The sequence below is a fragment of the Barbatula barbatula genome (genome assembly GCF_947034865.1).
Source record: "Barbatula barbatula genome assembly, chromosome: 11".
In the NCBI taxonomy this organism is placed as follows: domain Eukaryota; kingdom Metazoa; phylum Chordata; class Actinopteri; order Cypriniformes; family Nemacheilidae; genus Barbatula; species Barbatula barbatula.
Window position 1 is genome coordinate 15,869,603 of NC_136774.1, and position 14,742 is coordinate 15,884,344.

The 14,742-nt window shown below is 38.2% G+C and overlaps 1 protein-coding gene across 2 annotated transcripts; it reads left to right on the plus strand.

Annotated features, from left to right (window-relative positions):
- Positions 1-164: 164 nt before the first annotated feature.
- On the plus strand, positions 165-14,742 carry ahcyl1 (adenosylhomocysteinase-like 1; the record flags this gene model as incomplete). Of its 2 annotated transcripts, XM_079467091.1 has the most annotated exons (17): positions 165-712; positions 7,385-7,502; positions 8,122-8,265; positions 8,840-8,940; positions 9,021-9,123; positions 9,225-9,319; positions 9,423-9,529; positions 9,702-9,818; positions 9,947-10,010; positions 11,102-11,190; positions 11,564-11,634; positions 12,098-12,192; positions 12,815-12,913; positions 13,048-13,116; positions 13,218-13,296; positions 13,375-13,495; positions 13,740-14,742. In XM_079467091.1, exons 1-17 carry the CDS (start codon positions 530-532, stop codon positions 13,744-13,746), a joined length of 1,662 nt encoding a protein of 553 aa, XP_079323217.1. In that variant the 5' UTR covers positions 165-529. The 2 variants fall into 2 exon arrangements, with proteins under 2 accessions (XP_079323217.1, XP_079323218.1); XM_079467092.1 differs by lacking the exon at positions 13,740-14,742 and having other exon boundaries at positions 259-712; positions 13,375-13,499.

The following is a 14,742-nucleotide window of genomic DNA, read 5'->3' on the forward strand; positions in this document are numbered from 1 at the left end:
TGCGTATATTGTTTATACAAATGCTTTAATCTTAGATTAAATAAAGGTCATTCACCTTTTCGTGTATTTTTAGATGATATTTAATCTGTATGAAATACGATATACACGATTAGCAAACCACGTTTTTGCATAACGGCTAAAATGGTTAAAATATCCCGAAAAAGGGCTCTGCAGCAAGCCGACACGTTACGGTACACGCACTCCTATAACTTCCTCTGCGTTCTGCGTGCAGGTGCCTGACTCTACGCCCCGCCCACCGCGGATACTGACCGTCAACCGGACAGACAAATAATATTAATCTGTCATCCATGGCTTGGGGTAAAATGGCGTTGTTGTAAACTTCAACCATTCGCTTTTGTTTCTTTGCCGCATTTGACAGTTTAGCTCCGACTGTTTTCGCCATCTCCCCTTCCGCTTTCGAGACGCTCGGAGCTTTACAAACGCTCCGGCGGCGTAAGGACGAATCCAAAGGTTACGCTAACGGAGCTACCGCGTAAAATCATCTGCCGTCGCGTAGATTCACATTGCCATGACAGACTCTGGCGGGGATGCGAAGGTGGAGGTGAAACAGGCCAGTAAAGAGTTTAAAGAGAGCGAAAACGTTGCTGAGAAATACTCCGCATTCACGGGCACCAAGAACGACGTGAACATGAACGCCGGCGAGCTGCCCGCCGCATTCACTGCGGTCCCGACTCACAAATCTGTCAAGAAGGTAAGAGGAGCTTGTCTTTACTCTGGTTAATGTTAATTTTTCGTGTTTTTATGGGATAAACACGCGTCGTGTGTCTAATGAAAACATCGCATGATGACGCACTGGCTGGGAACATGTCACCCAGGGATCGTTGGGAAAGATTATCCCTGATAAGAGTTGAACTAGTTGTTTGCTTCAATCTGTCATGTGATATAACTCACCTAACGTTAAACGAGCAATATATTTTATCGTAGCCTACACTGTTAGAATTTGACCAATTCTCAAACGCATGATTCCCAGGGTTATTTGCCATATATGGGGTGGAAATATATTATGTCTAACAGATCATCATGGTAGCCTACGCGAAACAGGCACAGAATGTCTAATGGATTTAATGCTTATAATATGAATCTTATTTAATTGTGTCTACTAGTCATGTGTTGCGTTCTTTTGGGATGGGAACCAGTGAACACCATTACATTCACAACATGTACATGCGTTTTTAAATGGTTTTAATGGAGTTTCATAGTGGCATTTGTAATAGAAGCCATTAGAATTGATATTAACTTTTTTCAGCAGGATTATGTTGTGAATAATATCACTGTAACAGGACTGCCATACAATTTATTGAGGCACTACTGCACAGATCAAAGAGAGATTATCTATCATTACAAGATGGACTGATGGATAGGTATGACAGATGATCCATAGGTATGACAGATGATCCAGGCCAGAGTGATTAAATGTATTCGCTGTGGCCCTATGAAGTCTGTCTGTGTGTGTGTGTGTGTGTGTGTGTGTGTGTGTGTGTGTGTGTGTGTGTGTGTGGGTGGTAAAAGAGCCACACTACTCTGCCCACTCTCATCAGAGTTGTCAGCTGGTTATACAACGGAGCCAAATGCTGTTCGTCTGCTTCTATTCAGCTGCCAAACCAAATACAGTAACAAAGTTCCCATCTTCTCTTTAATAATCTAAATTTGGGTTTGTACTGTTGCAGGACAGGGTGCCATGCAAATATACATTTAAACATGTTATACCAGCAGAACACAGATACTCCCCTAGTTATATTTGTCATTTTCAGACATCACATTCACCCAAAAATGAAAATCTGTCTTCATTTACTTATGTTTAGCAAAACTAAAATATTCATACAGGTTTGGAACAATCTCTCTAATGTTCTTTAATTCGCCCTGTAAATGACTTTGTGTTCTCAGTTTTTCACTCTTAACCACTCGGGTTACCCTTTACCATATCAAATCTCTTAGAATGAACAATGGTTGAAGTATCAGAACACTTTCTCTTGTTTGTAGTGTACTTGTTTCCCTTCTGATCTTGTATATTCCTCTTTTGTATGTGCTGGCAGGTCTTGCTCTTGTATTCACAGTTTTCAGTGCAATCGTATTCTTTCTCTCCTCACAGTTTGAGAGTGTGAGAAAGTTTCTCTCTTAGTACAACTGCTGGCTTTGACCGAGAGGTTCCGATAACATGGTGAAAAGAGGCTGCATTGAGTTCGAGAAATAGGACACATGTCTACGGAGTCACTCTGGAACATTTTTTCAGAGTTTCTCAGACAGCATCTTGGCATGGGGCCGCAGTCGGGTCATACCTGCTGAGAGACCCGCACTGATCTTCAGTTCTTCCCATTGTTATTGTTCTCTGTGTTTTCTCTTCAAACATACCTCTTATATGGCAAAAAAACCTAAATGAAGAATTTAGTTTCTTTGTCTTTATCAATAGACCTGTTTTTCTCTCACAGCATTTAATTTCGCTTGCTTTGTGAAGTTTTTCTGGCAGTACATTCCTTATGACTCCTAACTGACTCTTTCTGCTAGTACAAGAACACAGAATTGCTTTTGTTCTCTTTCTTCTTCCTGGCTTATTATACATTAAGGTATGATGCACATAGTTCTGAAGATTAGATCAAATTTCAGGAAACTTGGAAAGCCACTGCTTGAACCTCCAGTTCTGCTCAATGGATGTATTGAAGGTTTTGACTGAGGTTGCTGTTTCACTGCCTGAGATTTTCTTGTCCATTAGGGTCTCTTTACAATGATTTTTCATCTTAGAGAGTTTAAGATCCCATCTCATTTCATTTATTCATGCTAGAACATCTACACTTCAGAGCCCAATTATTTAATTCACTCTAGGGGTTTGTGCTGAATGATAATTTTTGTTGAGTGGGTTGGTAACTTTTACTTTCTTGGTCGAATCGTGTTCAAGGGATTGCCATTTCAAAACCTGTATGACTTAATTTCTTCTGCAGAACACAAAAGAAGATATTTTGAAGAATGTTGGTAACCGAACAACAGCGGTACCTATTGACTTCTAATGTATTGACACAAAACCAATGCAAGTCAATGGGCAATGGCGCTGTTCGGTTACTCTTCATAATATATTCTTTTGTGTCCTGTAGAAGAAAGAAAATCATACATCTTTGAAATGGCAAGAGTAAATGATGACAGAAAGACAATTCAGTTGTAATGACAGTGAAATAAAGGATGGACTTAAAGCGATAGTTCACCAAAAATGAACCCACAGGAGTAATTTAAAGCCCATACGCCAAGCTCTTTCCCATACAATAAATGATGATCATTAAAATCCCTGTAGAGGACTGTTGAGATCTTTGTTTCTGTTGACAATCATTTTGTGAGTAGGGTTCATTGTGTGACCTTGAACAGGGATTAGAGACTAGGATGGTAACATAAGGACTACAGAAGCAGCCTAGCAGGTTTTGGACAGAAACATTGTAAATGGCTCAGCAGTGTCTGTTGGCCAAATAATGACTGGCTGTTCTTACCGGTTTGGGTCCGTTTGAACTGTGTGGATTTCCATGGCGTCTGTGTGTTTGTTGTGGAATATTTTTTTGTCAAGTCTCGAAATAGAGTTGACCTGCGTGACCTACATTGGATTCTGTAGGGGTTTGGAGAAACAAAGTTTAATTCCCCACAGAGCCTGTTTTTATTAGCATGCCTGGGTAAACTCTGCAGGAAAGCCGGTTCCTTATGTCACTGGGAGAATCCAGTTGGATTAAAACGCTTCAGGACAACACGTTTCATTATTATTTTTACTGCACGTATGTCTACAGCGTAGTTACAGAAAATGGTAGACTCTAGAAATAGAGAGAACAAGGAGGCTGGTCGGGTTGTAAGTGGTTTATTTATTGGTTGCGTGTCACCTCCCATATCCTCATGTCCGCTGTAAGAACTCCACAAGTCTGCTAAAACCTCCCTCTCTCCACCCTCCCGTGGGTTAAACTACATGGTGGAACTCAGGTCGCAACAATACACATGCACACAGGCCAGCGGCAGCCGCCACAGAAAGCGACCATGAGCTATGGCTATGACTTTCCCAGGGTAAGTTCCATACTGTCATCCATCCTTTAGAACAGGAAATTTTTATTTTTGTGGTGAAAATCAGCTGTTCAGGAAATATTTCTATGTTAGTGTATTTATATTTCTAGTATATTAGAATGTTTAATTTAGTATAGGAGGCGTTTTCAAACTGGGGTCTGGCCCCCCCTAAGGGGCCTCCAGAAGATTTGAAGGCGCCCCCTGAAAGTCTACTGAACATTATTTGTTTCATTTAAGTGTTAATATTTACTTTATTGAGAACTTATCAGAATGGCATATTTTGTACTTTAGTAAGTTTAATAGTGGCCTTTATTTCATTAATTTGTATGTTTGTCTCTATCATGAAACAAGATTTATTGAGAAAGTTGTGACAGTACAAATATATTTAAATTGAAAATGTTTCTCTATGTGTATACTTCCAAGTGTATATAAATATTAACATTTGGAAACCTTATGCTGTCATTATAATATTCTTTATATTTTCCTAAAATAAGCATAAAATCTCAAATGTTACTTCATACGTAAAAATATAAGGCAAAAAGCAGACCAATAAACCATTAATGGCTTATTATAAAACTCAAAAAGCTATTTAAGCTTTCTAATAAAATTACCTTTCAAATCTGCCCCCTTTCCCCCTGGGGTATGCTATTTATTACCTATAGAACTGTACTTAATATGTTTTTCTGTACCTAATGTACATTTTCTTAAAGGAATCACTGTCAACATGTTGGTACACTGGAAAAACTGAAGGAAAACAATATTTAATATATCATGTTCTCAGTTCCTTTTTCTTTGTGTAGGGAGATTTGAGACACCATGTTTCCCGATGACTGATTACGCCTAGACTTAGACTAAAATAGACCTGCAGTGAGTTCAAAGTATGAAGGTAAAACCAGAGAATCAGTCTGGTCTGTGTGAACATGGAATATTCCGTGTATGGTCAGTATTTACTGAAACCAACTTTGTCAGAATCACACAACCCGTCATTGATTAAACCGAATGTTTGTGACTTATAAGACTATTTCATATATAACTTTGCTCATGCATTAGATCTTTGCTTTATCATTCACAGCACTCAGGATTATGAAAGTGCATTGCAAATGTGTTAAAACATGCAATTTGATAATTAAATGGAGGGGGCGATGAAATGAACTGTGAGTAATGTTAATGTGGTTTTATATTTTGGTAACTCAACTGGTAGAGTAACGCTTAGAGTAATGGGTTTGAAACCCAAGTAATGCAATGATTGGAAAAAGTAGCTGTTTTATCTGGAAGAGTGTTAGCCCAGTACATAAATGCAAATCGCTTCCTGTTCCAACTATGTCTTTTTCTTTGTTATTCACCTGAAGAATCACAGTATACTGTGGTCATTGTGCAGTTATTTCAAGCACTTTCAGTTCAAAGCTCTGCCTCAGGTCACTATGCCGCTTCACAATGGCATTTTTATCACTCTAATTTCCTTGAAAAATCAGCTGTGTGTCGTGTCAACATCACCTGAATGTCCTGGAGTTTTATATCCAAACATAGCTAAGCTCAGAACGTGTGTGCTGTCTGGGAAATCACGTTAGATAACAGATTTAACATATCTGCAGGGAGTGTCTGAATTATTTGGTGATTGGAATTTAGATTGTTGACTTGAGGTCACTCACTGAATATCAAACTGATATCGTAATGTGCATTGGGCATTGTATGGAATTTTCAAGTCTTAGGAAAATCATACTATAGGAAAGATAAATGGAAAATTTAATCTGTATAATATTACAGTTGCTTCTCCTACAAAGCACGGAGACTTGTTAAGGTCTCCTGTCCGTGAAAATGTTCCCAATGTTACGTGTTCTTATAAGTGAGCTCTACATTGTCACAGACTGTCCTCAGATTTGCAAAAATACAAATATTCCCAAAAGTAAATATGAACTAAAAACATGTTGTTTTGCCATCTATTAATTTGGGTCTGTAAATTTTGTGATTGACAGTTGTAATTGTGATACCATCTGTGTGTTTTGTGTGTGGTGAGGACGATGTTTTGCTTGGGGAAAGGATCAGATTATTGAGCGCTGTTGAACTTTACTGTTTAATCTTACACGGTACATGCAGGGCAGTTTTATAAGGATGTTATTGAGCGCTGTTGAACTTTACTGTTTAATCTTACACGGTACATGCAGGGCAGTTTTATAAGGATGCTTCACGATGTCCCCTGGATAAAATCTCATGTTTTTGGATACTACATAGTCATCTCTATCTGTCTCTGGTCTATGCTTGGACAGTAAATATTGTACAAATTATCTGATAATTTCACACCTTATAACTGCACACACACACACATATTTGTGTATGTTCTTCCCTCTCTTGAATTAACAATTAGATGTCATTCGTGAAGGTCACAGGGAAGAGGTTACCAAAGTTTTTTAATGAAAGTGTGTCTGCCGGGAAAATGATGTAAGAGTGACAGGAAGGAGGTTTGAGCTAAGAACAAACATTGACGCTGCACTTTTGGTTACATATCAAACCAAATGGGTTTGTAATGATAAGCTCGGTTTGCTAAAGGACAGCCATATTTATGTTCCTGTTCCCAGTAAATCTGGGTCCTCAGAAGCTGAGCTAATGGTCATCCATGGACTAGGATGAGACATCTGTGTATGAAAGAAGCATGAAAAAGGAGTGCCGCAGCTCTGCTTGGTAATTTACCTGCATATACTGTAAAAATGTAATAGTCCAGCACCGATGCCCACCCTTTTCCGCTCTTACTTTACATAACAGACATCATCAGTCTGTCACGCATACAGTTCTGTAAGTTATTATGTAAAACGTTTGTATAATTCCTTCAATTATTTTGTCACACTGTGTGCTGTATTACTTTGAAGGAGCATATGTGTGTGCGTGTATAGACACAAACACAGCAGTGCACAGAAAGCAATCACATTACCTATAAATTATGGATGTGCATTATTAAAACTGAATGAAACAAGTCCCCAGATGATTTCGTTATGTAATAGTTAAATGTCAATACAGCTGTGGCTCCTTTTAGGCTATATTTAGACGATGTTTGAAGCTATGCTGTTCCCCAGAGTATTTTAGTGCGTTTAATATTCTGTAGTTTTGTTTTTAAGTTGTACCTGAAAAGGAACAATTCACAGTTTGAATAATCTGTACTGCTGGAAATGAGCCAGAGGTGCAGAGTACCTAAACAGATACTGTTGTTGTATGATGTAGTATTTGCGGTATTACTTTAGAGTTTAGTAAATCAAAAGTTTTGGTGATGCCATAAATTAAATTACAACAGTAACACGTGTTTGTGTTATCTCTCCCCCATTCTGTCTTTTTCCATACCTTCATCTCACTGCAGCAAATTCAGTTTGCCAACCAAGAGGAAAAACAGGAGTTCAGCAAGTTCCCTACGAAGACCGGGCGACGTTCTTTGTCCCGCTCGATCTCTCAGTCCTCTACAGACAGCTACAGCTCAGGTCCGACCCATCCACCCTTGTTGCAAGCCAAGTAGAGCTAAAGCATTCATTCACGAAAACACACAAATATACAATCAAACCAAAAATTATTCAGACACCTTAAACATTTCTCACATTTCTCACAGTTTATTGGCTATAGTCAATCAGAGTTTAACTGTCAGAACAAATTAATCTTGATAACTTTAATAGAAAGGTATGTAATGGATTAGTTCAGCTGTCAGCTGTTAAATTTAAGAACACAATTAGATAATACCAGTTTAGGACAACCATTCACCAAAAATGTCCTATTTTTTTCAGTCTGTGGTGTAAATCTTTTTTGTAGCTGGCTCTAAATCAAACAAATTCACATGGTTTAATCTTTCATAATATCAACAGAAGTAAGGGATAAACATTCTTGCATGTTTGTGACCACAGATGGATCCCATTCACTCCAAACAGCAGATTGCTCGAATACATTTTAGCTTGATCAGAATAAAAAACAAATCCTTTAAAGCACATTGAATACAAAATGTTCATTTTATTTTGAGGGTTGAAATTGTGATATGCCGTCATCAATTGTGTGCACTATTGTTACATTGTCTCAAATGTAAACTTTGTATCTCTATCTCTGCTATTATAGCTGCCTCATACACCGACAGTTCGGATGATGAGACGTCTCCCCGTGAAAAGAGCCAGGTCAACTCGAAGGGCAGCAGTGACTTCTGCGTCAAGAACATCAAGCAGGCCGAGTTTGGCCGGCGGGAGATTGAGATCGCAGAGCAAGGTTTGGATTCACCTGATTTGTACTTCATGTCAGGTTTTCCCAGGCTCATAATGAAACGGCATGTCCACAGACCGCCTGTTGTCTCGCAGCTGACTGACAGATGAGTCCTGCTCACGAAACTGGCAACATCTAATCTTATTGTCTAGGACCAGACCTTTAGTCAAATATTGTTTTAAAGATCAAAAGGGCTGGATACATGGAGCGCTTCCGTCTTCGTGGGAACATTTTTACTTCATTGTTATGTCATAGTTTGCTAAAGCATTAAGATGGATTTTACAGTATGCAGAGTTTCAGATCTTTTTCCGGGTAAAAACGTCAGCCTAACTGGAGATTAACCATTATTTTCTCATCTATTGTATCTCAGTCAGTTTTTTTTATTTAATGTTAACAGTATAGGAAGAGGACTGTTGACTCAGGGCATCAGTCTCCAGTTCTTGATTTTCTTTAAGCAATTACTTAGTCAAGATGTCAGCGTTGCCACCACAATCCGCTCACACTGTATCCCATTTCATCTTTTGAACATGCTTAAACCTGGACTTGAATGAAAACAAAGCACACATTTGCCCATCCACAGATATGTCTGCACTCATTTCCCTACGCAAGAGAGCCCAGGGGGAGAAACCACTTGCTGGGGCTAAAGTGGTCGGCTGCACTCACATCACCGCACAAACCGCAGTATGTTATAATTACAATATTACACATGCACATGCTTATGCTGCAACTACAGTGTTTGAATTGAAATTGGTTTCTCCCAGGTCCTAATCGAGACTCTAGTGGCATTGGGCGCTCAGTGTCGCTGGACTGCCTGTAACATTTACTCCACACAGAATGAAGTGGCAGCAGCTTTGGCCGAGAACGGTAACCGAACTTAAGTTGTCTAATGATCCGCCAATTCCAATGTAACCTGACGATTTATTCGCCGTGCTATTCTGAACTCATTCCTTATTTACCTTTTAAAGGCGTGTCGGTTTTTGCCTGGAAGGGAGAATCAGAAGATGACTTCTGGTGGTGCATCGACCGCTGTGTGAACACGGAGGGCTGGCAGGCAAACATGGTATATGCAGCTCTGTGCTGTTCTAATGACGTTTGAAGAACGGAATCAGTGTTTTGAGTTTGTCAAGATCCCTGTGGGTCATCATGAATTTTGTTTCTCATAGATCCTGGATGATGGGGGAGATCTGACCCACTGGGTGTATAAGAAGTACCCCAGTGTGTTTAAGAAAGTGCGGGGGATCGTGGAGGAGAGTGTCACAGGCGTACACAGGTAAAGATGGACATAAAGACGCACACAAAATGGTGTATTCGTGTATTCCACCATGACCTTGTTGGGGAGGCCAATCATTTTAAAAGGAACCAAATGTGTTGAAAATCATGATTACAACTTTGAAAAGACAGTACTGCAAACTTACTAAAAGTCTCTTTTGATTTTCTGTTAGGCTGTACCAGCTCTCCAAAGCCGGCAAGCTCTGCGTCCCTGCTATGAATGTCAACGACTCTGTGACCAAGCAAAAGTTTGATAATCTGTACTGCTGCAGAGAGTCCATCCTGGATGGGTATGAGCCTGAGATGTGATTTTCTGATTAGCTTCGCATGTCACTTCCTTCTCTGACTTATCATACATGACTCATGCTTATCTTAGGAAGAATAAAATCATCACAGACTTCCTCCTTTTCTCTTTTAGTCTGAAGAGAACGACAGATGTGATGTTTGGTGGGAAGCAGGTGGTGGTCTGTGGTTATGGAGAGGTCAGTCAGCATGTGCTTGTTTTTTAATTACTCAAAAGTAGAATCGAGGTAATCTGTATCATGTACTGTACCTCTAAGCTTCCACACCTCAAAGTTTGAAGACATGCTGAATGAACAGTGGTCTAAAAATAGCTCACAAAAATATTCTTACCCTCACGTTGCTCCTAACCTACATAATCGTTTTAACAGATACAAATTTAGCAGATTTTCCAGGCTTTTTTCCATCAAACAAAACTATAACTGGGGCTGTCAAGGACCAAGGACAAAAAGGTCCTTTAAATGTAGTAGGGATGCACCGATATGTAAATTGTGGCAGATAATTGTGGTACCCGATAATTTGAAGCTGATAACCGATATATTGGCCGATTATACCGTATCTAAATATTAATATAAAATTCCCTAAGATTGAAAGAAAAGGCAAAAAGTGGACGACTGCTTTTATTTGACAACATTCAATGCAGAAAACAAGGTAACCATTAGTTCTATTTTTCCCCTGAAAATCATGTACCAATCATGTACTTTACACTTGTTAATGATTCTTTTCCCTTTATAAAGCAATATGTTTTTGTAATTTACACATTCATAAATACTGTATTGACATACTGCACATACATCAACAAAGAAGAATGATTATGACAGTAAGACAGTACTTTAAAGATTTTTACCTGTGAACAGTGTGATGCTTAAGGTTTAACCAGAGGAAATTATTTATCGAATATAATATATATCTGCCTAAATTGTATTCAATTTTACCAATATGGCCAATAATTTATCGTGCATCCCTAAAATGTAGTGAAAAGAATGTGCTCTGCATTATTACGTCAAATTGATTAACGTCAAGTTTGTTAACTGTCTGTGGTGTTACTTTGAAAAGATGTCTTGTCTTTATTTGGAGCTTGACAGACTCTGTTCCTGTTTACGGTCTTTGTATGGAAAAAGAGCAATGTTCACACAAATAACTGTTGTGTTTCCACAGAAAAGTAAAGTAATTTAGTTTGAGCAACATGATGACAACATTTACATTTTTCTTGCAACTGTTTCTTTAAATAGAGATTTTGAATATTTTTGCATGTGTATTTGCTCTGGTGTAGGTGGGAAAGGGTTGTTGTTCTGCCCTGAAAGCACTTGGAGCCATAGTGTGTGTGACAGAGATCGATCCTATTTGTGCTCTTCAGGCTTGGTAAGACACATGCACTCGGAAACAATAAGATTAACTGAATCAAAAGAAGAGTCTCAGGAGCCATAAGCAATCAATTGTACTCCATGCAAAATGTTTCATTTAAACATCAGCCGAATGCAAGTGTTCACTTTCCTATTTATAAAAATCCTTTATGAATCAGTAGAAAAGGTCTCATTAATAGTGTGCATTTGTGTCTAACAGCCTCAGTAAACTAACCTCTTTAGGGACTTGCACAAATAACATTAGAGTTCCTCATATTAATTGTACATACTGTATGCCCTCATGAAGATTGCACATTTACAAATAAGACACACACATTTTCACTCGCTGTTTAATACGAATTGAATTTGATCTTGTTGTATCTCCTCAATAGCATGGACGGCTTCAGAGTGGTGAAGCTAAATGAGGTGGTGCGCCAAATGGACATGGTTATCACCTGCACAGGTGAGTCTGGTTACAGCTGGCTCACTTGCATCTTAAATGCATTTCTTGATTTGCTTGCAACTGCCCTGTATGCCCTTGCATACAAAATTTGACACCTTCTGCTGAGAAGTGGGCAGGGTAAACCAATGTTTGCATGGCGTGTGATAAAATATGTGTGTCAAACTTAATGGAGAGTTGATGGGGTTGTCTAAGTTATACTGCTAGCGAAAGGCACATCTGCTACATTTGTTTCAATATGGTCCTCAAGACCAATATAAAACATTAAAAGGGTAATAACAAAATAACAAAACAAAATATAAAATGTCATCATTTATTCACCCCCATGTTGTTCAAAACATTGTAGGGGTAAACTATCACTTTAAATGCATATTTACATCCTCTTAACAATCCTATAAAAATATTCTGCACACTAATTTTATGTTATAAGGTGAACCAAGATTAAAAACAATTTCTTTTTATACAGGGAACAAAAATGTTGTTACCAGGGAACAATTGGATCGAATGAAGAATGGATGTATTGTTTGTAACATGGGCCATTCCAACACTGAGATCGATGTGGTGAGTTATTTAAAAGAGCCATCCTGACTTCGGTTTTTTTGATTTGTGCAAATATTTTTGCAATATTTTATATGAGGTGGTTAGCTTGTCTACATTTTCTCTAATCTTAGGAAAGTCATTAGCTCTGGGATTAAATTTATGGGATTGTTTAAACAAAAATGTATTTCTGTCATTTTATGCTTTAACTTTGTTTTAAACCATTATGACTTGACGGCATTAACCTAAACATGCAATGAAAATGTATGGGGACTGAGACTGCCCGTCCCTCATTATTTTGTGTTCCTAGAAGAACAGCAATCTACAGGTTTGAAACAGAATAAAGGCAATCTGAAAATAATGACAAAACTTTCATATTTTGGGTGAAATGTACCTTTAATTTTATCGGTGAATGCTAGTCTAGTCAACAGCTGTAAATGTTCTGAAAAAGGGAACACATGAGCAGCAGGGTCACTTAATCAACTTGAAAGCCGCATGTTTCTTACAACACGGTAAACTGTGCTTAATGTGTACCAAGTGAATGGTAGGTGTGTGTGTTTAAACATTTTGCTTGTGAAAGATAAAGGTTTCTTTTTGTGTGGACAGGTGTGTATGTAGTCAACAGGCTGTTCCTTCTCTGTTCTAGGCGAGTCTGCGGACTCCAGAGCTCACCTGGGAGAGGGTGCGTTCGCAGGTCGACCACATCATCTGGCCTGATGGGAAACGAGTCATTTTACTGGCGGAGGTCATTTCACTCTCTTTTTTTCATAATTGAGTCCTAGTTTTCTGCTAATGTAATGTGCTATTTGGTCCCACCGTGATTAATCTCTGTTCTGCTGCATCTGGCTGAATCTTTTCACCCGTGTGCTGTTTTTTTAGGGCCGGCTCTTGAATCTGAGCTGCTCGACGGTACCCTCATTTGTGCTGTCAATCACAGCTACAACTCAGGTAATACAAATTTAGAAGGGAGTCCTGGGTGCTGCAGAAAAGCTGTATTATCGTGGCTGATTTAACATCTCTTACAGGCTGTGTTGTTATTTTAATGTTAGGCTTTAGCCCTGATAGAACTGTATAATGCACCAGAAGGTCGCTACAAACAGGATGTTTACCTGCTACCTAAGAAAATGGGTAAGCATCACTCAAACCAACAATCTTTGGTCAAATAAAGCATTGATGTAATTGATTTACTTTGCGTGTGTGTTTCAGATGAATATGTGGCCAGCTTGCATCTTCCCAACTTTGATGCTCACCTAACAGAACTGTCAGACGAACAGGCCAAATATATGGGCCTCAACAAAAACGGACCATTCAAACCAAATTACTACAGGTAATATAGTGACACTGAAAAATCTTATATTGTTTCTTGGAAAACAGAGGAAATACTCAAGAACAGTATATTTTGTCCCGTAGTGCCCTCTGCTGGTTGTCAATGATATTCTCGCGTAGACAACATAAATTAAATCATTTAAGATTTAATTTAGAAGTAGTTAATAAAAATAGTGAAATGAATAAAGTGTGAATATTGTTCAGCATCATAATAAACATATTTGCATATATTTTTCTATTTTCAGATATTAGTGTGACTGGATCAATTCAGCCATCGTCACAGCTGGACCTGCATTAACCAGTGAATCGAGAAATTTATTTTCTATAAATATTCATCATTTCGTAAAGTGAAACTTGATTTTACTGAATGTTACTCTTATTTAATAGTGTTACCTACATCCGGTGACAAAATGTTCTTGTCAATATTAGGCTTATGTGTGTTTTTAGAATTTATGTATTATAACATTGTTGTAAGTCATCTTTTAACCTAAATATGAAAGGACCACTGTCAATGGCTCTAAATGTGTGCCAAATATCGGTTATAGTTACTGATCTTGCAGGACAAATAATAATTATGTTACGTTTTAAATGGTTATTCCGTTCACCCACTATAACGAATGAAACGTTGTCTTTGTGGATTTTTAATATAAAATATACTAAAGTCTATACTATACTATAGTCTTAACATAATATATCTTTTGCATAGGAAAATATAATGGCTTTCGAAATGAATGTACTGGCTTGTACTCTTAAAAGCTAGTAAAAGCTTGTGTTTTCTGGTTTATGATACACACCAGTGTGTGTAGAAACTTCTGTGACCCAGCAGGGCCTTCTGCTATGTTCCTCGATTAGGGGATTTTATGAAATGTTACCAACAGGGATTGTTCTCCCATTCTCGTACACTTCAGTCGTCTCTGTGGCCTTTACAGATTCTTGTAATAAAATAGCATAGATCATTTTATGCTCTGTAGGCCAGTTTTAGATGAGAATAATGCAATCTTTAAATGATTAAAGTAATATTTTGAGATGTCCGCACACATTTAAAAGAACATGTCTTCACAATCACTTCTCAAGGAAATATCACTGTGAATGCGGTCATTTGAATATTTCCCTCATGTCCACTGTTTGTGATTGACATTGCATCCTTTGTCATACGTATTTCCTCAGCCTCGATTTCATCCCATTTTCATGTCTTCATTTTGAACAATATTATTCGATTAAACGATATCACAAACGTTTGCATCATTG